The following is a 24,411-nucleotide window of genomic DNA, read 5'->3' on the forward strand; positions in this document are numbered from 1 at the left end:
GCCTCAGTTTTCGAATCTATAAGATGGGGTTACAGTATTCTCTACCTAGGACTGCTGTGGGGATCAAATAATACACGTAAGTATTTAGCAGAATGACTGGCACACGGCTAACTCCTCTGCAGGCCATTTAATTATTGATGAAATTATGGTGGTGCCCCGAGCACAGGCGCCCGCCTACTCATTGCAATGCGCAAGCGCGGCGCTCCACTCCGCCCACTGGCTGCGCCCACACGCCCCCACGCCTGCGTGTTCTACCGGAACGCAGCCGCGCCAGAGGTGAAGGGGCGGGGCCTCCGCAGCACGCCTGCGCCGGGAGACGCCGTGCGCCGCGGAGGCGGTGCTGCGCAGGCGCGCTCGGTGCCCCGGCTCAGGAGCATAAACAAGAGCGGGGCCGCGATGAGGCGGCCGTTGATCCCCGAGCAGCGAGTGGCGGCGACCGTGGCGACGAGTGGGGCCCGGCGCCGACCCTGAGCGCATCTCGACCCGCCTTACCGCGCGTGAGCCCCGACCGGCCGCCGCAGCCATGAACCTGGCCAGTCAGAGCGGCGAGGCCGGCTCCGGCCAGCTGCTCTTCGCCAACTTCAACCAGGACAACACGTAAGGCCGGGCCGGGGTCGGAGGTCGGGGCCCGGGCGGGCGGGCGGCCCTGCGCCGTGCTGGGGGTCGGAGCCCGGCCTCCCCCGGCCGAGATGGGTGGAGGCGTCCCCGGGGCGTGGAGAGAGGGTCCCCCTGGGGACCCTCGGGCGCTGCCCTGCACCTGCTGATGGAGACAAGTGTCTCTCGCCCCCACACGAGGAGAGCTTCTGTTTTCAGACTTCTCGCAAAGTTGGGACAGAACTTTGTGTTTAACTTGTTGTTTTGGGTGCCTCTGGAGGGGCGGGGGTGGGTTCCTTCCTTCTGTCCCCCTCCATTTTCCTCTGCCCTCGTCCCACTCTTTCTCTCCTTTCAGGCCCTTTTTTGCTTTTTCTTAGGGCCCCTTCCCCCGTTTCTATTCCTTTTTCTTCCTTCCTTGCGGTTTTCTGTGACAGGTAACTTTGGTGTATTCTCCACGCAAGAAGCAAACGTAGTACTGATGCTGGCCCCAGGCCTAGGGAGACACACCCCAGACAAAGAAGGGCCTGAGGAGTCTTGATGCTTCAGGGGATGGGCCATCCATCCTCAGGGGAAGAGAGGATCTGGATGCCAGCTCGTGGATTTGGAATGCTGTCTGCCCTGACTGCTCTGGAGTTTGAATCGGAGTCTTCAGAGGCTGCCTCTGATGACCTGTGAGGATGGTTAATAGATGAGGTTTCTGGAGAGAGAAGGAAGAGCTGTGAGGCTGGAAGGGAGGAGAGCCATCTTGGGAAGTGAGTAACAGGAAGTGATGTAAGAGGAGGAGTGGAACATTCGGCTTCACACAAAGTTGGTGGTGGTTGGATTGACTTTGGCCTGGCTGAATGGCGTCGGCAGGGTAGAAAAAAAGCTTTCTGATTTTTTTTTTTTTTTTCGTTAAAAGATAATTGTACACAGGCAAGCACTGAATAAGTGGTGCGTAGCAGGTACTGGTAACACCTTCCCAAAGTTGCAGAGCCGGCGGAAGGCAGTCCGTACAGTGTTTCTGTACTGAGAGTTGGAAGGGAGCTGATCAACCAGTCCAGTTACAGATGAAGAAACTGAAGTTTAGAAAGGTTCAGCGTGCTGTGTGGATCTTCCTGTTGGTTAACGGTGGGGGAAAGACTAGAATCTAGTCTCCTGAGTTCTCTCCCAGTGTTCTCTCCATGCCGTCTCGCTGTTCTTGCTTTGTTTTGTTTTGTTTTTCCTACCTGCAGAGTAGGATTCGGAGGACGGTGAATTTAGAAATGAGAATGATGACAGTAGTTTTTAAAGATCACACCTACCAAGTACTGTCATGTTTTATATGACCAAAAGCTAGTACAACAAAAACAGTTCAGCAGTCTGTTGGTTTGTTGTAATTGGAATTGTTATGTCCCATCAAGTCGATTGCAACTCATAGCGACCCTGTAGCTAAGAGTAGAACTGCCCCGTAGGGTTTCCAAGGAGTGGCTGGTGGATTTGAACTGTCGACCTTTTGTTTAGCGGCCTGAGCTCTTAACCACTTCTAGGTAGCGAATCAAAAAAAAAAAAAAAAACCCAGTGCCATCGAGTCGATTCCGACTCATAGTAACCCTATAGGATAGAGTAGAGCTGCCCCATAGAGTTTCCAAGGAGCACCTGGAAGATTGGAACTGCTGACCCTTTGGTTAGCAGTTGTAGCTCTTAACCACTATGCCACCAGGGTTTCCTAGGTAGAGGATGGGATGTCTCAAACCAACTATACTTTCGTGGTTGTTAAGCCCTTAGTGAGGAATCCTGATGGTGCAACAGTTAAGCACCTGGCTGCTAACTGAAAGGTTGGTGGTTTGAACCCACCCATTTGCTCCACAGGAGAAAAGGCTTAGAGATCTGGTCCCATAAAGATTACAACCTAAGAACTCAGTGAGGGCAGTTCTGCTCTGTCCTATAGGGTCGCTGTGACCCTATAGCATTTTGAGACCAGTAAGAAAATGGGAGCCCTGGTGGCACAGTGATTAAGCACTTGGCTGCTAACCAAAAGGTCAGCAGTTCAGACCCACCAACTGCTCCATGGAAGAAAAATGTGGAAGTCTGCTTCTATAAAGATTACAGCCTTGGAAACCGTATGGGGCCGTTCTCTGTTCTGTAGGATCACCGTGAGTCAGAATAGACTCAACGGCAATGGATTTTTAGTTAGTTTCAAGAAATTAGTAGTATTATGGTTTTTAAATGCCTTTTATAAATTAGAGGATTTCCTAAAACATTTTCTAGTACTCTTTGACTTTGTCACTACTTCTTACATTGTTATTTATGTTGGAAGGAAATCAGACAGTAGGCAAGCATTCTCTTTTGCTGTTATTTTAAGTAGGCTACCAAGGTGACTGTATTCAGGAGAATGCCACCAGGCTTGCCCTGGAAATCATGTGCCCCACACTCCCTGTGATTCTTGAAGTTATTAGTTCAAGGGAAGATTTCTGTGTCATAATATTGACTTGCCAAAGAGACTTTGATTTATTACGAACATAAATCATAAGGAATAGTAAGTTAGGGCTATATTGTAAATTTATTGGAGTAAAATGACTGTGGAATTTGTTTGAAACTTACACTTCAAAGAAATAAAGACGTTCTTGTGGAAAGGCCTTACGGTGTATGTCACTCCCTCCCATCTCCAGAATTAATTTTAATAATAGGGACACAATTTTCAGCAAGACAAAGAATGTTGGCCTAAAATCCACCTTCACTAGACTCAGGGAGAGAATTTTGGAAGCCACTTCACTTAGAGTATATATTATACAGTAATTTCACTTTGCCTTTTAAATGCTTAACAATAGGATAATCATTGCATATTTTACTTTATCCTGCCTTTCTTCTGGTAGTGGTTATGTGATTTAAATATTACTTTGTTTTTTTCCTTCATGCTTCTTATCCTTAAAGTGTGAGGGAGTTTTATTTGCTTTTTACCATCTGTTTCATATATGTTTTTCAATTAGACCAGTGAAAGAGGCATCAAGAACAGCTGATCTGGGTCCTCTCACCGTTGACCGTTGACCGGGACATCTGGAGTTAGTTCCAATCCTAGCTTTGGAAGCCTTTATTTGAGGCATTTTTGGCTTTTTGAAATTTAAATAACAAAGAGTGTTAATTGAGTCTTCTAAATGGAAAGAGCAGGGAGTAAATTCTGGTGGTCACCGCTCAGCTTGTGGGAGGTCTTTGATTTGGCAACCCCTGTTTTAAAGTGCATTTCTAAAAGGGACTAAAGAAAGGGACTTGACTTTCAAGTCATCTGTTTGTTGAGTTGATGTTGTCCGGAAGACGTGGGTATAGAAACAGTAAAGAGAAACTTGTCTGAAATTATTGCTTTCTTCAGTCAGTTTCCTCTAGGTTATGGTCATCGTTCTGAGAGGGTCACCTCTCCTCTATTACCTCCTCTGCAGATTGAGGGCTTGGGGAGTAGATAGCTTCTACAGGTCCTTCAGCCTTAACATTTTAGGTCATTGTGCCTGGAGGGTGGAGGATATGTTTGAGGAAGGCAGGGGGATCACTTAGGAGGATATTGTCCAACAGCAGTGACCAGTGGAAAGGAGGAGACTGGTGTGATGTCAGGACCTGGTGTGACCCATGAGATGTACGTGATAAATTCGGGGAGAAGTCATGGGGACTCCCAAGGTTCTGGGGTGGGTTCTGGGTGAGCAGTGATAACCTTTTGGGAGAAAGATTAGAGAAGGATACAGTTTAGGGAGAGGCGATTTCTGCTTTGGGTACTCTTGAGTTTGAAAGGCTTTAGGGTTATCCAGGTACAGGTCTGGGGTGGAGGTTCTGAGAGTAGGGGAGGGGGCTGTCAGGATGAGCTAGGAGCAGCTGAGAAACCAAGTGAGGTTGCAGGGGCCTCTCAGATCTTGGCAACAACAATTTAGGTTGCTTCTTTTTTGAGGAGTTGGACTGTTCCCACTTAACCCCAAAGTCAAGTCAAGTATGGCTCTTTCATGAAGAAGATAGACAAAAAGGGAAAGCTTTTATGGACTGGTAACACGGTAGAAAAAAGTGAAGGAGGTTGAGAAAAAGATCTGACTTATGTCTTTCTTTTTTACTGGAAATCAGAGTATTAAAAAAAAAAAAAGTTGCCGTCAAGTTGATTCTGACTCATGGAGACCCTGTGAGTGCATAGTAGAACTGCACGCCATAGGGTTTTCAAAGCTGTCACTTTTCTGAAGCAGATTGCCAGGCTTTCTTCCAAGGCTCCTCTGGATAGGTTCTAACTGCCAACCTTTTGGTTAGTAGTGGAGTGCTTAACCATTTGCGCCACTTATATTGAGTGTTCAGTTTAAATTCAATGCTAGAGACTTTCAGTTAAAGATGGTAGGTCAAACACAAGCGTTTATTTTGACTCCCTCCCAAAACCCCAATAAAATGTCAATAAAGTTATTATTATAAAGATAATTAAAAAGACTTAAACCGATAAGGACGGGGAGAATGAAGAAGGAGACACTAGCAACCCAGTTTTGGAAGCTAGCGAGTGGCAGGGGAAATCCTAAATCTGGTGGTGGAGATAGCAGAAAACCAACCTGGTTTACACCACAGTATCCTCAAAGGCTCAGGAATTGGCTGTCTGGGGAAGCTCACCAGTGGGTAAAGGAGTAACCAAAACCAAACCAAACCCAGTGCCAGCGGTAAAGGAGTACGTATGGTTAAAATAAAGAGGATTGGTTCAAAGTATGTTTCAGAAGTCATCACTCTCTCTCTTACTTGCAGAAAACTTAGGCCGAGTCCCTGGAAAGGGTAAACAGGGTCTCTGGATTTGGGGACCCCAGGCTCAGTTGAAAGTAGTGGCATAGTAGTGAAATGGCAGAGTAAGTAAATGTATCTTTATTTGTTATGGTTTGCTAGTTTTTTCCTTTGTCAATAACATCCTACCGCGTTGACTTAAATAAAAAAAAAAAACGCATAAACATTTGTTAGAGAAAAGAGATTTATTAGCTTACCTGTTACCCTGCCTCTCCCATTAACATGCCTGCCATTTTATGACCAGGCTAATGATTAAAACTGGGACTGCGGGGACTGGATCATTGGGGTTTGAGATGAAAAAAAGCAAACCTATTTATATTTAATATCATCCATTTAAGATTTCTCCATTTGTTGGTATATACACATACTATTTTTTTTTTATACCATATATACTGTGTACTCCTCTACCTGGAGGGCGTGGCGGTTTAGTGGTAGAATGCAGGAGACTCGGGGTTTGATTCCCAGCCAGTGCACCTCACGCACAGCCCCCGCCCGTCTGTCAGTGGAGGCTTGTGTATTGTTAGGATGCTGAACAGATTTCACAGAGCTTCCACACTAAAACAGACTGCGAAGAAAGGCCTGGTGATCTGCTTCGTGAAATCAGCCAGTGAAAACCCCATGGATCACAACAGTCTGGTCCACAGCCAGTCATGAGGATGACACATGACCAGGCAGCAGTTCCTTCCGTTGTGCATTGGGTCACCATGAGTTAGGGATGAGCTCAGCAACAGCTAACAGCAGTAGTCTCTATATATAACACATATCCCTGAAATGTGCCTACATTTCTTAAGATGAAACCAACCCAACCAGTTGCCATCGAGTTGATTGTGACTCATGGTGACCCCATGTGTTTCAGAGTACAGTTGCCGGCCATAGGGTTTTCGTGGCTGTGACTTTATTGGAAGCAGATCACCAGGCCTTTCTACTGAGTCACCTCTAGGTAGGTTTGAACCTTTAGTTTGTGCCACTGAGAGACTCCTTAATGACAGGGGCACACAGTCAGTTTTGGAGACTATGTAATGAAAATTCTAGTTGAGATGCTGAATATCCTAAATCAGTTTCAGAATGTCTGGAAGAACATTAAACTTGGTCAGCAAAATCCAGTTTTAACAGATCCTACCTGTTGGGAGCACAGCTGAGAACCTGAGTAATGGTAAGACTCAAGGACCAGGCACTAAAGCTCATTAATTCTGCCCACGGGAGAGGCCCTCTCTAAGCTTATTTTATACATAATGCTACTAAGCTTGATGATGCGGTTTCCAAGTCGACAAGAAATTAGAAAGGAGAGGAGCTGTTAATGACATAATGGTTACAAGGAAAAGTGACAACCATCAGCCAAACAAAAGGTAAAGAATATATTTTTATAAACTCAGCACTACAGACTGGTCATTTGATGTTGGTACACAAATACCTTGTTAGGGTTTGTGTGTTATGACACCGTAATACCTTGTTCAGTGATGTGAGCCCAGGAATATGTTAAGAATTTGCTGTCCCCTTCTTTTAAGAAAGGAGCCCTGGTGGTGCAGTGGTTAAGTGCTCAGCTGCTAACCCAAAGGTCGGTGGTTGGAACCCACCAGCCACTCCACAGGACAAAGAGGTGGCAGTCTGCTTCTGTAAAGATTCACAGCCTCGGAAACCCTGTGGGCTGATCTACTCTGTCCTACAGGGTCTCTGTGAGTCCGAATTGACTTGACGGCAACGGCTTTTGTTTTGTTTTTGGTTTTAAGAATACAAGAGGGCATAAAATTAAAGAACAATTTTTCGTCCAAAGTGGTGGGGGGGCAGGGGGAAGAGTTTGGTGCTTAAATTGGTAACCCTTAGTAATCTGGAAAACAGGTCTTCCTGAACACCAGTTTCCTCAAAGTTCTAGATTGCTGAGATAGTTTATTTTTAGCCTTCCTGGATATTTTTATATTTTTGTTGGTTTTTTAAAATTATTTTTCAACATATTTCTGCATAATGATGCCTAATAACACTTCACTGTTATTAATTTAATGTAGGGAAGTATATTTGCAAAGAAAAACTGTGTGAGCTGATAGTTTTTTGTCTTTTTTTTTTATACTTCTAAGATGAGCCAATGTAATTTCAAAAATTGTTGTTAGGTGCCATCGAGTCGGTTCCAACGCACAGTGACCCTATGAACAACAGAGTGAAACACCACCCGGCCCTGCGCCATCCTCCTAATTATTGTTATGCTTAAGTCCGTTGTTGGAGCCACCGTGTCCATCCACCTCACTGAGGGTCTTCCTCTTTTTTGCTGACCCTCTTCTTTACCAAGCATTATGTCCTTCTCCAGGGACTGGTCCCTTCTGACAGCATGTCCAAAATACTTGAGACGAAGTCTCGCCATCCTCACTTCTAAGGCATATTCTGGCTGTACTTCTTCCAAGACAGATTCGTTCATTCTTCTGGCAGTCTGTGATATATTCAGTATTCTTCGCCAACGCCATAATTTTTTTTAATGTCTGGGAGAACATAAAAACAAGTGGAGGCAGAAGAGGAACCAGAAGACTGGGAATAACAAAGGCAAACATTTCATATGCTAAGCATTTGTACCCCAAGATAAAAATGAGGGCTATTTTAGTGGTCATTTATCTATTAAAAACTTGAGCTCTCCATCCTCTTTGTACACATATGTAGTAAAGATATACTTTAAGAAAGGAGCTGATATAAACACTACTGTTGTTGTTAGGTGCCGTCGAGTCAGTTCCTACTCAAAGCGACCCTGTGTATAACAGAACGAAACATTGCTTTGTCCTGTACTATCCTCATAATCATTGTTAAGCATGAGTCCACTGTTGAAGCCACTGTTGTCAATCCATCTCGTCGAGAGTCTTCCTCTTTTTCACTGACCCTCTACTTTACCAAGCATTATGTCCTTTTCCAGTGACTGGTCCCTCTTGACAACATGTCCAAAGTATGTGTGTGAGACAGAGTCTGACCATCCTTGCTTTTAAGGAGCATTCTGGCTGTACTTCTTCAAGAGATTTGTTCATTCTTATGGCAGTCCATGGCATATTCAGTATTCTTCGCCAGCGTCCTAATTCAGAGTGGTCAATTTTTCTTCAGTCTTCCTTATTCATTGTCTAGCTTTCACATGCTTATGAGGTGATTGGAAACAGCATGGTTTGGGTCAGGTGCACTTTAGTTCTTAAAATGACATCGTTGCTTTTTAACACTTTAAAGAGGCTTTTAGCAGCAGATTTGCCCAAAGCAATGTGTTTGATTTCTTGACTGCTGCTTCCATGGGCATTGATTGTGGATCCATGTAAAATTAAATCCTTGACAACTTCAGTCTTTTCTCCGTTTATCATGATGTTGCTTACTGGTCCAGTTGTGAGAATTTTTGTTTACTTTATGTTGAGATGTAATCTGTACTGAAGGCTGTAGTGTTTGATCTTTATCAGAAAGTAAGTTCTCTTCACTTTCAGCAAGCAAGGTTGTATCATCTGCATATCGAAGGCTGTTAATGAGCCTTCCTCCAATCCTGATGCCCTTTTCTTCTTCATATAGTCCAGCTTCTCAGTTTATTTGCTCAGCACACAGATTTAGTAAGTATGGTGAAAGGACACAGCCCCAACGCACACATTTCCAGACTTTAAACCATGCAGTGTCCCCTTGTTTTGTTTGAACGACTGTCTCTCGATCTATGTACAGGTTCCTCGTGAGCACAATTAAGTGCTCTGGAATTCCCATTCTTCGCAATGTTATCCATCACTTATTATGATCCGCACAATTGAATGCTTTTGCGTAGTCATTAAAACACAGGTAAAAATCTTTCTGGCAGTAACCTGTCGATGTACTGTTTCAACAGCTCCTGAATGATCTTCAGCAAAATTTTACTTGTGTGTAAAATTAATGATATTGTTCAATAATTCCTGCATTCTGTTGGATCATCTTTCTTTGGACTAGGCATAAATATGGATGTCTTCCAGTCGGTTGGCCAGATTTCTTGGTATAGACGAGTGAACACTTCCAGAGCTGCATCCATCTGTTGAAACATCTGAGCTGATACTGCGTCAATTCCTGGAGACTTGTTTTTCGCCATTCCCTTCAGTGCAGCTTGGACTTCTTCCATTGGTTCTTGAGCATATGCAACTTCCTGAAATGACTGAATGTTGACCAGTTCTTTTTGGTGCAGTGGCTCTGTGTATTCCTTCCATCTTGTTTTGATGCTTCCTGTATCGTTCAGTATTTTGCCCATAGAATCCTTCAACATTGCAACCTGAGGCTTGAATTTTTTTTCAGTCCTTTCAGCTTGAGAAATGCTGAGCATGTTCTTCCCTTTTGGTTTTCTTACTCCAGGTCTTTGCACATGTCACTGTAATACTTTGTCTTCTCAAGCCAGCCTTTGAAATCTGTTCATCTCCTTTGTTTCATCATTTCTTCTATTTGCTTTAGCTACTGGGCATTCAAGAGCAGGTTTCAGAGTCTTATCTGACATGTATTTTTTTTTTTTCTTTTTTCTTTTTTTTTTAATGACATCTTGCCTTCTTCATGTATGATGTCCCTGATCATTCCACAGCTCGCCTGGTGTTCAGTCATTAGTGTTCAGTGTGTCAAATCTATTCTTTTGATGGTCTCTAGATTCAGGTGGGATATATTCAAGGTCATACTTTGGCTCTTGAGGACTTATTCTAATTTTCTTTGCTTCAGCTTGAACTTGCATGTGAGCAATTGATGATCTGTTCTGCAGTCTGCCCCGGCCTTGTTCTGGCTGATGATACTGAGCTTTTCCATCATCTCTTTCCACAGTTGTAGTTGATTTGATTCCTGTGTATTCCATCCAGCGAGGTCCACATGCATAGTCGCCATTTATGTTGTTGGAAAAAGGTTTTTGCATTGAGGAGTCATTGGTCTTGCAGAATTCTATCATGCAATTTCTATCATCGTTTCTATCACCTAGGCCATGTTTCCAACTACCAGTCTTTCTCCGTTTCCAGCTTTCACACTTCAATCACCAGTAATTATCATTGCATCTTGATTGCACGTTTGATCAATTTTGGACTGCAAAAGTTGGTAAAAATCTTCAATTTCTTCATCTTTGGCCTTAGCAGATGTTGGGGTAATTTGAACAATAGTCATTAACTGGTCTTCCTTGTAAGCATGTGGATATTATCCCATCACTGACAGCGTTCTACTTCAGGATAGATCTTGAAATGCTTTTTTTGATGATGAATGCAACATCATTTCTCTTCAAATTTGTCATTCCAGCATGATAGACCATATGATTGTCCTTTTCAAAATGGCCAATACCAGTCCATTTCAGCTTATTAATGCCTAGAATATTGATGTTTATGCCTTCCATTTCATTTTTGATGATTTCCAATTTTCCTAGATTCATACTTCATACGTTTCACATTCTGATTATTAATAGATGTTTGCAGCTGTTTCTTATTTTGAGTCGTCCCAAATCAGCAGTGAAGGTCCTGAAAGCTTGACTCCATCTGCATCATTACGATCGTCTGCTTTGAGGAGGCAGCTCTGCCCCAGTTGTATTTTGAGTGCCTTCCAACCTGATGGGCTCATCTTTTGGCACTATATCAGAGAGTGTTCCACTGCTATTCATAAGGTTTTCACTCGCTAATTTTTTTCAGAAGTGGGCTGCCAGGTCCTTCTTCTTAGCCTGTCTTCATCTGGAATTTCTGCTGAAACCTGTCCACCATGGGTGACCCCAGTGGTTTTTGAATACTGGTGACATAGCTTCCAGTATCACAGCAACACGCAAGCCGGCACAGTATGACAAACTGACATATGCAATAAATACTAGTAGTTAGTAGCTATTTAAATAGTCATTAAAATAGCGCTCATTTTTATCTTGGGGTACAAATACTCAGAGTATGAAATGTCAGCCTTTGGTTCTTCTGCTTCCACTTGTTTTCGTTTTCTCCCAGACATTAAAAACAAAAATGATGCTAGTGCCGGATTGTTTTCATCTCCCATTGCTTCCTGTTTCTTACTGTCGTCCTTTCTGGTTTTCTTTTTTAATTTTATTTTGTTGTTAAGAATATATACATCAAAACATACACCAATTCAACCATTTCTACATGTGCGATTCAGTGACATATACATTCTTCGAGTTGTGCAACCATTCTTACCCTCCTTTTCTGAGATATTCTCCCCTATTAGCATAAACTCACTGCCCTCTAAGACTCCTATCTGATCTTTTGAGTTGCTATTGTCACTTTGATCCCATATAGATAGTTCTTACAACAGCATAGCTTAAGGCAGACATTTTTTACTAGTAAAGCTAAACAATTGTTTTGGTTTTAAGAAGACGTCAGGGGATGTTTTTGGTTTAAGGTCTAAAGATTATCTCAGGACGATAGTTTCAGGAGTTCATCTACCCTCTGTGGCTCCAGAAAGTCTGGCGTCAGAGTCCATGAGAATTTGAAATTCTATCCTGTATTTTCTCCTTTTGATCAGGATTCTTCTATGGAATCTTCGATCAAAATGTTCAGTAATGGTAACCAGGCACCATCCAGTTCTTTTGGTCTTAGGTCAAGGAGGCAGTTGTTAATGGAGGCATTTAACTGCGCAGTCCATTTCCACCTCCTCTTCCTAATTCTTCTTCTTTCTCTGTTGCTCCAGACGAATAGATCTGATTTTTCTTTTTGTGCTGTGCTTTCTTGCGTTTGTTTTTCTTGATTGTTCTCATTCTGGAGAGTGATAGTCTCCTGATCAGGAAATACTTCATGCAGTGTCACAGAGCTCCTGTGTGGGGCATCTAGAGAGCTCTCATGGGACCGCCAAGCCTCTTAGCAAAAGCAGAGGTGTTGGGTGATGAATATGTACTCTTTAACCATGAGGCTCTCAAATGGGTTCTTTGCTTTTTCTTGCCAAGGCAACTCATGGTCCTCTGATTCCAGGTTCCAAGTCAGCTTTTAGGACCATTTGGTTTCCATCTACTGCTGAGACATAGCACAGCATAGTGACTGAGCTATGGTCATTAAAGACCTCACTGAAATGCAGAAAGATAGCATCCCCACTAGGCTGTCAGTTTCTCTATTTAAATTTTAGCATATTAGCTCACTGCACTCTCCCTTCAGGCTCTCACATGGGCTAGGCATGTACAGAGCAGGAACTCACCAGGACTGCCTTGTTTTTTTTGTCTTTGACAGGGTGCAGCCTTACCACTTTTCTCTTGCTCTCTGTTAGTGGAAAATGTTTGAGTTTTCCTTCTCTGACATGTTTCTGCCTTACACAGGTTCCAGCTTTCGCAGGTTTTACTGTATATCCAGTCACCTCAGAAAGCCCCATTTTTTTTGAGGAAATCAGTCATTTAGGGCTGATTACTTTCATTTGTATCTCAAACTTATCTTTTATTTTTAATAGGTTAGATAAGAATTGTCTGTCTTTATTTTCTTCATGAACACACGTTCCTGGTTGTGAGTTACAGCATCTGCCTCGGCCCTTTCTTTCCTCCTTTCCACCCAGCTGCCGTGCACCTGGTACAAACCTGAAATTATCTGTGTTAATTTTTGGATAACGATGGTCACGATTTGATAACATGGGAGTGAGTTTGTACATGATCACTGTCTACGCGTATCAGCTCTTATTTCTGAATTTGGCTTTTTTGCAGGTCCCTAGCTGTTGGTAGTAAGTCCGGTTATAAATTTTTCTCCCTTTCTTCTGTGGATAAGCTGGAACAGATCTATGAATGCAGTAAGTGTTTGCTTTATTTTTTCCCTTATTTAAAAAAAAAAAAAGTTATACTTGAATTAGAATACGATCTTGCATTCAGACACTGTGGTTAAAGCCCAGATACCCATGACCAACACTCTTCTTCCGTCTTAGTCTCACCAAAGGGTGACAGCTGTTAACAATTTGATTATAATCTTCCAGACCATTTTGCGTACATGTAGATGTACATATAGAAATGCTTCGTTTTATGGGTTGTCTTTTTAAGTACATACACTATATGTATTATTCCGTGATTTTCCCCCTTTTTCATGCCATTTAAACTATTTTGGTTTCTGTCATAAAGACCTTCTAGAAAATTGGAAATTTTACAGCCTTAGTGGAAATGATTTCTTTGGTTGGGTTGTCATTTTATGGCATTTAGTCGCCTACATGTCAGAGAAGAGCAAGCATAGCAGAAAGTCATGGACTTGGGCTTCTTGCTCAGTCACTTACTATATGCTTTTAGATAGGTCACGTCACCTTTGAGCCTCAGGAATAATATTATCCATAAGGTTTTGGTCAGGATTAGAGAGCTTATGTATATGTGCGCTTAACAGAATGTATGTAGTTCATTCAGCGTAGAACTTGATGAATAAAAAGTAGTAGGAATGGCCCCCTCCCTTTTCTCCAGTGAGAATATGATGGAAAGCTTTGTACTCTTTTTACATACATAACTTAAAAAAAAAAAATGAGATAATTGTGGATTTACATGCAGTTCTAAGAAATAACGTGGATCCCCGGTGCCCTTTGCCCAGTTTCCTTCAGTGGTATTTGCAAAACTGTAGTATAATATTACAACCAGGCTGTTGACATTGATAGAGTCCACCATTCTTATTCAGATTTCCCCAGTTTTACTTTTTTGTGTGTGTGTCTGAAGTTCCATGCAGTTTTATCACCTGTGTCCTGTATTATCCTGTGTCCTCTACCACAGTCCCAATGCCGCAAGGATCCCTCGTATCACCCTTTTATGATTACACCCACCTCCCCCCTCCCACCAGCCAGTCCTAACCCCTGACAACTACCAATCTGTTTTCCGTTTCTAAAATTGTCATTTCAAAAATGCCACGTAAATGGAGCTATATAACCTTTCAGAATTGGGTTTCTTTGTTCAGCATAGTTCCCTGGAGTTTCAGTCAGGCTGTTGCATGTGTCACTAGTTCCTTTTTATTGCTGAGGAGTATCCTGTGGTGTGGATGCACCATGGTTTGTCTGATAGTTTGTCACCTGCTGCAGTACATCTGGGTTGACTTCACTTTGGGCTGTTAACCACTAAACCCACTACGAACATTCACGTACAGGTTTTTGTGTGAACGTATGTTTTCATTTCTCTGGAATAATCACCAAGAGTGCACTTCCTAGGTTGAATGGTAGTCGCATGTTTAGTTTTTTGAGATATTGTCAACATTGCTTTCCAGAGTGGCTGTACCATTTTACATTCCCACCAGCAATGTATGAGAAGTCCAGTTTCCCCACATCCTTGCTAGCATTTGCCGTTGTCCCTATTTTTTTTATTTTAGCCATTCTGATATGTAGTGATGTCTCATTGTGGTTTTAATTTGTGTCTTCCTAATGGGTTTAATGGCCATCGTTGTTGAATATCTTTTCGTGTACTTGCTAGCCGTCTATATGTCCCCTTCAGTTAGATGTCTGTTCATGTCTTTTGCCCATTTTCTAATTAGATTGATTTTTTTTTTTTTTACTATTGAGTTTTGTAGTGCCTAATATATATCCTAGGTAATAGTCTTTTGTTGGGTATGTGGATTGTAAATATTGCCCCCCCCCACACTCCCCCACATGCATAACATTTTCAGCAGACCTGAAGCCTACCCATGGCCCTGGCCTAAGTTAAGAACCTTTGTATCAGAGAACAGAGGAGCTCAGGATTCAGAATATAGTTATTGTATTAGCCACACTGGAATTTGGGTTCAGGGTGACATTTACTTTGCATTATTTTACATGAGCATGAAGTTTTGGGGAATTGGGGTTTCCTCCTTACTGAGAATGCCAGGAGTTGCCCCCTGAGCCATTCTGTATCATCAGCTTTGCTTCCACCATGTGTTGCTATTCCATTTTGGAATTCTGCTTTACCTAATAGCTGCTTTTAAGAATGGGAGGTTCAGCTGGTTCGTGTGCAGAGATGGTTCATATTTGTTCTTGTTTAAATTTCATCCAGTAAACATTTTTATTGAGGGCCTGCCATGGCCAGGCCTGTCCTGGCCGTTGGAGAGATGGCAGCGACAAGGTTCCTGCTCTCATGGCACTTAATGTTTAAATGGAGGAAGACAGATGAGAGACAAGTGATTCTGTTTGTGTGGGATGTTGGGCTGGGAACACAGTGGCGAGCAAGCACAGACGTAAATGTTGTTATTGTTAGCGGCTGTCACGTTGTCTCCGACTTATGGTGACCCTATGTGTTACAGAGTAGAACTGCTCTGTAGGGTTTTCTTGGCTATAATCTTTGTGGAAGCAGATCTCTAGGCCTCTCTTTTGTGGAGTGACTATGTGGGTTAATAGCCGATTGCCACTTGTTAACATAAGATGAAAGGTCCCTGGGTGGCATGACACTTTGTGCTTGACTACTAACCTAAAGGTTGGTCATTCAGACTCACTCAGCACTGCTGCAGAAGAAAGGCCTGGCAAGTCAGAATTGACTTGACAACAATGGGTGGACATAAGATGAAGACTCAGGAAAAAAGTAGTTTCTTGTGCCAGGGACTTGAGTTCTGGCATTCTCTGGCAACAGGGTTAGGGCCCTACAGGCTCCTTCCCAGGCCCTGACTCCTCTTTGCTCCTGTCTTCAGATGATCTTCAGAAGCTCCAGCTTGTACCTCCTCTTCCCTCACCTCCACCAGTGGAGAGAGCGTCCTGGCTGTCAGCAAGCCCCTTTGTGGATGCTGTCCCAAAGACGAGCACCTGGGCCCTTTAAACGGAGATGTTCTCCTGAGCACAGCAAGGAGCAGAATTCACAGAATCACTGTCCCTGACTCTTGGTTTCCCCTTGGCTTTCTTAGATACTACTCCTTTCCGTCCTCAGACTTGCCTGCTGATGCTGAGTATGTCTTCTCAAGCAGCCTGTCTTCTCGTTTGGAGGCTGGAAGATGGGATCAGGTGATAAAATAGGTGTGAACCAGTGTGCTTGCATGTCTCAGGTGGACGAGGGTGTTTCTGAAGATCACCAATGGGCAGCCTCTTATGTGATCCCACAGGGCATTACGTCAAAGAAAGGTGGCTCTGCCTCTGGAAAGATTCCATTAGGCTTTTATCAATGCGTGAAACATTTATTGAATCTATCCAAATGAAGTGCCTGAATTGTGCTGTTAAGTTGTTGCTTTATTGACTGGCATCACCCATCCATCGGTTTGTCATACTGCAGTGACTTGTTGCTGTGTTGGTGTGATGCTTGAAGCTATACTACTGGTCTTTCAAATATCAGCAGGGTCACCATGGTGGACAGGTTTCAGTTGACCTTCCAGACTAAGACAGACTAGAAGAAAGGCCTGGCAATCTGCTTCCAGAAATCAACCAATGAAAACATTGATCACAAGAGAACATTGTCCGACTTGGTTGTTTTGGACACGTCGTTATGATCAATTACTAGATGAAGACATCATGTTTGGTGAAAATAGAGGGCCAGCGAGGGTAAGGGAAACCCTGGGTGAGATGCACTGGCACAGTAGCTACAACGATGAACTCAAACATGCCAACAGTTGTAAGGATGATGTAAGACCTGGCAGTGTTTCAGTCTATTGTAAATACAGTTGCCATGAGTCAGAGATGACTCAACGGTAATGGCAGATACCTGTTTATCTATTTATCTGTCTACCTACCTACCACTCCCTCTCTCTAGTGAAGTAGTTATCAGTTTTGAAGTCCTCAGAATTGTTCCTCCTGTTGGGAGGTCAAATGCTTAGAAATGTTTCGGAATACCAAAATCTGGTCTTTACTTTTCTGCAGATTGAATCCGTTTAATCTGTTTCCTTAAAGTTTGTTTCTGGCTTTTCACAGTCTCATTTTTCAAAGGTTTTTGATAGAATAAAACGTGATGCCCTTATGGTATCTTTTAAAGAGTGGGTATTTACTGATCAGCATGATAAGTTGGTAACTAGATTTCTGGGTTCTTAGTGAACTTTAGTAGAACTTTGAAGACTCAGGTGTACCTGACGCAAGCCTTGGTATTTTCCTTTTTTTGATGTGAATGTTGAGTTTTAGGTGAATGTCTACACAGCAAATTAGATTCCCGTTCAACAATTCCATGTGTCAGCACTCTTCCCATTTCCACCCTGCCTTCCCCGTTTCCATCCCTTCAGTTTCCCTGCCCTTCCTTGCCGTCTCATCTTTGCTTTTGGGCAAATGTCGCCCATTTGGTCTCATATAGTTGATTGTTCTAAGGAGCATGTTCCTCATGGGTGTTATGGTTTATTTTATAGGCCAGTCTATTATTTGGCTGAAAGATGACCTCAAGGAGTGGCTGCAGTTCTGGGTTAAGAGGGTGTCTTAGGGCGTTACTCTCGGGGGTTCCCCCAGTCCTTATTGGTCCAGTAAGTGGTTTTCTTTATGAGTTTAAGTTTTGTTCTACATTTTTCTCCCATTCTAACTAAGACCTTCCATTGTGTCTCTGGTCAGAACAGTAGGTAGTGGTAGACAGGCACCATCTAGTTCTTCTGGTCTCAGGCTAAGGGAAGCTGTGGTTCACGTGGGCCATTAGTCCTATGGACTGATTTCTTCTTTGAGTCTTTGGTTTCTTCCACTCTCCTTTGCTCCAGATGGAAAGAGACCAATAGTTGTGTCTTAGGTGGCCGCTCATAAGCTTTTAAGTCCCCAGACGCTACTCACCAAACTAGGAGGTAGAACGTTATCCTTATAAACTAGGTTATGCCAGTTGACCTAGCTGTCCTACAAGATTATGATCCTGAGCCTGAAACCCAGTAAATCAGTTCCATGAAGTGTTTGGATATGTCTAGGAAGTATCCATAATTGTACCCCTTGTGTACCATTTTGTACATATGGATATATATGGTCAGCACACATAAACGTGTATGTACATATTCCCTCAGATATACCTATATATGCATGTACATGTACTCCCATATGCCCTCCCACACCCATACAGCATACATATTTACCTGTGTAACTACCCACATATTTTTTTAATGTTACTATTGTTGCAAAATTATATATGTTACAGCATTTACTGTGTTGTTGTTAGGTGCCATTGGGTTTTTTCTGACTCATAGCAACCCTGTGTACAACAGAATGAAACACTGCCCGGTCCTGCGCCATCCTCACAGTTGTTGTTATGATTGAGCTCATTGTTGGAGCCACTGTGTCAGTCCATGTCATTGAGGTTCTTCCTCTTTTTTGTTGGCCCTCTACCAAGCATGATATCCTTCTCCAGGGACTGCTCCCTCTTGATAACATGTCCAAAGTATATAAGACGAAGTCTCGCCATCCTTGTTTCTAAGGAGCGTTTTGACTACTTCTTTCAGGACAGATTTGTTCCTTCTTTTGGCAGTCCATGGTATATTCCATAGCATTTACCATAGTTCATAGCATTTACCTTAGTTGTCCTTTATTCTTGCATATCTTCTTAGTGCTTTCATTTACCTTAGTTGGGTTGTGCTGACTTTCCCCATATTGTATATTGTCTTTCCTATCACCAGAATTTTTTTTTTTTTATGTCACCAGAATTAACACGTGTCTTGGGGCCCTGGTGGTGCAGTGGTAAGCATTTGGCTGCTAACCAAAAGGTCGGCAGTTCACATCTACCAGGCGCCCCTTGGAAAGCCAGTGGGGCAGTTCTCTGTCCTGTAGGGTCGCTATGAGTTGGAATAAACTCGATGGCAACAGGTTTGTTTTTTTTTTACTATCTAGTAAGTGGAAACCCAGGTGGCATAGTGGTTAAGAGCTGTGGCTGCTAACCAAAAGGTTGGCAGTTCGAATCCACCAGGTACTCCTTGGAAACTCTATGGGGCAGTTCTACTCTGACCTGTAGGGTCGCTGTGAGTCGGAATTGACTCAGTGGCAGTGGGTTTGGTTTTGGGTTTTATCTAGTTTTCCCAGTCCCTCTCTCTCTCATCCCTGTAACCATCAAAGAATGTTGCTTTCTGTGTATATACCTGTTCTTGACTTTTCATAAAAGTGGTTCATGCAATATCTATCTTTTTGTGATTGACTTGTTTCACTCAGCATAATGCCTTCCAGATTCATCCATGTTATAAGACATTTCACAGACTCATTATTATTTTTTATCATTGCGTAATGTTCCATCATATGTATGTACCACAATTTGTTTATCTCTTCATCTGTTGATAGGCACTTGTGTTGTTCCCATCTTTTTGCTATTGTGAATAATGATGCAGTGAATATGGGTGTGCGTATGTCTATTCGTGTCATTGCTCTTATCACTCTAGGATATATACCTAGGAATGGTATCGCTGAATCATAAAGTGTTTCTATTTCTAGCATTTTGAGGAGGCGCTATACCATTTTCCTGAGCGGTTGTACCATTTTACACTCCTTCCAGTGGAGTGTAAGAGTTCCAATCTCCCCACAATCTCACCAGCATTTATTGTTTTCTGATCACTGCCATTTTCGGAGGGTGAAATGGTATCTGGTGGTAGTTTTGATTTGCATCTCTAATAGCTGATGATTCGCGAACATCTCTTTGTGTGTGTGTGTGTGTGTGTGTGTGTGTGTGTGTGTGTTAGCTGCTTGAATGTCTTCTTTGGCGAAGTGTCTGTTCATGTCCTTTGTCCATTTTTTGATTGGATTTTTTGTTTTTTGTTGTTGAAGTTTTCCATGTGTTTTAGAAATTAGACCCTTGTCAGATACGTCATTGCCAAAAATTTTTTCCCAGTCTGTAGGTTCTCTTTTTTCTCTTTTGGTAAAGTCTTTTGATGAACATAAGTATTTAATCTTTAGGAGGTCCCAGTTAACTACTTTATCTCCTGTTGTTTGTGCATTTTTAGTTGTGTGTATTTATGGAAAAAATTAGGACCCCTAGCTTTGTCCCTGTGTTGTCTTCCGGGAATGTCACAGTTTTAGCCTTAACATTTAGGTCTTTGATCTGTTTTGAGTTAGTTTTTGTGTACAGTATGAAGTATGGATCCTGGTATCCAGTTTTGCCAGCACTATCTGTTAAAGAAACTGTCTCTTCCCCATTGAATGTACTTTGACCCCTTGTCAGAGATCAGCTGTCCATAGCTGTATGGATTAACTTCTGGGTTCTCAGTTCTGTTCCATTGTCCCCAAGCCTTGGTATTTTCTTTTGCCTTATAAGCATGGGAAAGCTGAACGATGAATAAGGAAGACCAAGAAGAATTGATGCATTTGAATTAATGGTGTTGGCAAAGAACATTGAATATACCATGGACTTCCAGAAGAACAAACAAATTTGTCTTGGAGGAAGTACAGCCAGAATGCTCCTTAGAAGTGAGGATGACGAGACTTTGTCTCACATACTTTGGATGTGTTATCAGGAAGGACCCATCCCTGGAGAAGGACTTCATGCTTGGTAAAGCAGAGGCTCAGTGAAAAAGAGGAAGACTCTCAACAAAGTGGATTGACACGATGGCTATAACAACAGACTCAAACATCACAACAATTGTGAGGGTGGCGCAGGACTCGGCAATGTTTCATTCTGTTGTACATAGGGTCGTTGTAAGTCAGAACTGACTCAACGGCATTTAACGACAGTAAACTTTGGTCCTTAAAAATAGGTGGTGAAACGGACAAAGGACATGTTTTGAGGGTTCATACTTTAAACTGAAGCTGTTCTTTTGTTCCTAGAACGTTAGCCATCTTTCTCACATTCTTTATTGAGTAGGTGTCTCTCAGAAAACAAATCAGCTACTGAGTGAATATCATGATTGTTTTCTTTCATTTTTTCACAAACAGACTTAGAGCAAAGAATACAACTTCTCTCAGTATTCAGTTCAGGTTCAGTATCGGCTGTACCCCCATACCTCTTCCCAGCCCCTCATAAAATCAGATCTTTGCTCTCAGTCATGGTGATTGCATCAGAAAGAATTAGCCAGAACTGGTCTTGGTCTTAGGGAAAACGAGATTGACAACGTATTCTTTCATTTAGGAAAACAAACAAGCAATAACCCTAAAACCTTTGTCCAGCAGCATTTAAAGATTTTTTTATTCTGATAGAATTTTCGTTCAAACTCAAAGGAAAGTTGCAAGAAGCCTCGATAGACGTTTTGCCCATCGTTTACATATGCCTGTTTGTTTTATCATTTCTCTGTCTCTTTTTTTTTTTTTTGGTTTGGTTTGAAGATGTCGTTACTGTTGTTGTTAGGTGTCATCGAATAGGTTCTGTCTCATAGCGACCCTAGTACAATAGAACGAAACACTGCCCGGTCCTGTGCCATCCCCACAATCGTTGCCATGTATGAGCAGAGCCCATCGTTGCAGCCACTGTGTCAGTCCATTTCGTAGAAGGTGTTCCTCTTTTTCACTGACTCTCTACTTTACCAAGCATTATGTCCTTTTCCAGGGATTGCTCCCTCCTGATAACGCATCCAAAGTACGTGAAATGAAAGTCTTGCTATCCTTGCTTTTAAGGCACGTGGTCGCTCTTTCCTGAACTGTTACCGTTAGGCAAAATAAATAAAGGATGTAGATTTATTATTTTTAAAATATCACAGAAGTTTAGAAGGGAAATTTGGCTTTTCTGGATTCTCTGTTGTGTATTTTCTTTGCATTTTGTGTTTCTGAGCTAGAACAGACGTCACAAAGCATTCAGTTCTGAAACGAAGCAGAAGCACACTATCTGCTAGCTCAGCGAGTGACCAGAGCCCACTTTGGTGACAGAAGTGCATCCGCAGACATTGAACAGCTTGATCAGCCAGGACGCTGAGTGTCATTTACTTCACAGGCCGTCGCTTGCAATTCGAGTTTGAGAAATGGGGCTTTCTGACGTCGTACCTCTGGGGCAGACCTTGCACTGGTTGGAATATTAATTTAAGTGAGATTTATAGTAAGGGGTTTCACATAGGTGAGACTCCAGTAGCCTCTCTGCTTAAATCTGTAGTAATGGAATAGCTGGCTCTGAACTTACATCTTTGGCACTCTAGAACTTCTGTGGAAGTTTTATCCTTGCCAACTGTAAGCGGTGCCAACAGAAGCAGAACAGCATCATTTCTTAAATAATTATTGTTTAAATAAAATTTTCAACAGACAGTCTCTAGGAAGCTGGGCAGCAACTGGCAGGGGCCACCTAGAATGAGTCCCTAAAAGCAAGGCCCTAGACACTTGAGGTCACTACCATTTTTATTCAGACTTTCTTGGTGGTTAGCTGGGGCTTGTCGGCGCTGGTGTTCTGGTAACATGCCATCCTGAATAGCACAAATGTGTTGTTTGGTGTCTTTCTTTTGTTTTTCATTTGATGCCAGCGGCCTTACTTTATCAGCCTGGTCCATCGTTGACCCTTATTTCAGGGAGGCTGAGCTGTCCGCACTGCACTTGAACTTAGCGGGAAGTGGTGGCTCTTGGTATATGGGTTCTGTGTGTAGTTTTTATTGAAAAGTTCTGTTGGGCATGAACTGCAGTGTAAACGTATTGCTGTCAAGTCGATTTGGACTCACTGCGACCCTATAGGACAGAGTAGAACTGCCCCCAAGGGTTTCCAAGGCTGTAATCTTTATGAAAGCAGATCACCAGCTCTTTCTTCTCTGGAGCCACCAGTGGGTTTGAACAGCCAACCTTTTGGCTAGCAGCCGAGCAATTAACCACTGCGCCATCAGGGCTCGTTGAAGTGCAATACAAGTCAAAGAGCTTCTGGAAACAGTACAGTAGGAAAAATAACAAATCTGAGCCACTAAGGATGTATAAAAATAGGTTACTCTCTGAAAGATGTATTCCTAAAAAGATCTAGGTAAATCGGTGTGCAGGGTTTAAAGGAACTCTGGAGTGAGTCTTTTGTGTTGCGATTATTCTGTCTTCAAGAGCTAACAAAAGTTTGTATCTTGCCCCAGGGAACCCAGTGTCTCATCTGCCCTTTGCAGAGGTCCCCCGCCCTCTTTCTTGTGACTGCCTGCTTTGGAGATCTCATGAAAATTAACTAGATACTTTCCCCAGAACACTGGATATTTTTAGCATAGACTTTGAGTTTCACAGGGGCCTTGGTGGCGCAGTGGTTAAAGCACTTGGCTGCTAACCGAAAGGTTGACAGTTCCAGCCCACCAGCAGCTCCACAGGAGAAGGATGTGGCAGTCTCCTTCTCTGAGGATTTACAGCTTTGGAAACCTTGTGAGGCAGTTGTACTCAGTCCTTACAGGGTCGCTATGAGTCAGAACCACTCGATGGCAGTGGGGTTTTTGTTTGTTTGTTTGTTTTTTAAAGCAGTTTCAGGGATCCCTTGAAGCCCATCTGTACATCTCCTAGGGGAAGAAAGTCCCATCCACTTTCTGCCTATGATCTTAACGTGTCAGCCAGAGTTCACATTTCTGCATAGTCTGTCTGAGCTTGTCGCCGGAACCCCGTCATAAATTGGGGACTATGAAGTTACTTGTTTAGAGTGTACAATTCAATGGTTTTTAGTGTATTTACAATGTTGTGCAACCTACCGTAAGCTACTTCTAGAACTTCTTATTCCAAAAAGAAATCTTGAACCTATTAGCAGTCAGTTGCTCCCCATTTCCTCCCAACCCCTCAGCCCCAGGCAACCACTAATCTACTCTCTGTCTCTTTAGACTTGCTGTTCTGGACATTTCACATCACTGGAATCATATGACATGTAGTTGTTTGTGACTGACTTTTTTCACTTAACATAATGGTTCATTCACAGAAGAGCATGCATGAGAACTTCACTTCTTTTTATGGCCAAACAATATGCCATTGTAAGTGTATACCACGCTTTGTGTCTCCACACGTCATTCGTTGATGGACATCTGAGTTGTTTGCACTTTTTGGCCACTGTTAATGTTGCTACGAACATTCGTGTACAAGCTTTTGTGCGGGTACATGTTTTTATTTTTTATTTTTTTAGATATCTAGGGGTGGAATTGCTGGGCGAACATCTTTGTTTTGCTTACTTGTGTGGGGCCAGCTGTAAGATAAGTTCTTAGAAATAATAGGGTTAGCAGATGAATACATCTTAAAATTGAGAGACATTGCCAAGTTGTGCTTAAAAAATCATCACTAGTTTATATTCCTGTCAACAGGGTATTGTTATTGTGTGCTGCGGAGTAGATTCCAACTTGTAGCGACTCTATAGGCCAGAGTAGAACTGCCCCCATAGAGTTTCTTAGACTATAATCTTTACGGGATCAAATTGCCAGGTCTTTTCTCCCCTAGAGCAGCTGGAGAGTTCACCACTGAGCTTTTGGTTAGCAGCTGAGCACTTAACCATTGCACCAACAGGGCTCCTTTCGGCAGGGTATAAGA

The 24,411-nt window shown here is 42.7% G+C and overlaps 1 protein-coding gene across 3 annotated transcripts in view; it reads left to right on the plus strand.

Annotated features, from left to right (window-relative positions):
• Positions 1 to 381: 381 nt before the first annotated feature.
• Positions 382 to 24,411, plus strand: part of WIPI2 (WD repeat domain, phosphoinositide interacting 2) — a 57,104-nt gene continuing 33,074 nt past the window's right edge. For 2 of the 3 annotated variants that reach the window (XM_003416506.3, XM_003416507.4), the window contains exons 1-2: positions 382 to 597; positions 12,917 to 12,999. In XM_003416506.3, the coding sequence (XP_003416554.1) occupies positions 524 to 597; positions 12,917 to 12,999 (157 nt within the window). In that variant the 5' untranslated portion in view covers positions 382 to 523. The remainder of the gene's footprint in view (positions 598 to 12,916; positions 13,000 to 24,411) is intronic. The other variant, XM_010596267.2, reaches the window with a different exon arrangement.

The sequence above is a fragment of the Loxodonta africana genome, chromosome 12 (genome assembly GCF_030014295.1).
Source record: "Loxodonta africana isolate mLoxAfr1 chromosome 12, mLoxAfr1.hap2, whole genome shotgun sequence".
Lineage (NCBI taxonomy): Eukaryota > Metazoa > Chordata > Mammalia > Proboscidea > Elephantidae > Loxodonta > Loxodonta africana.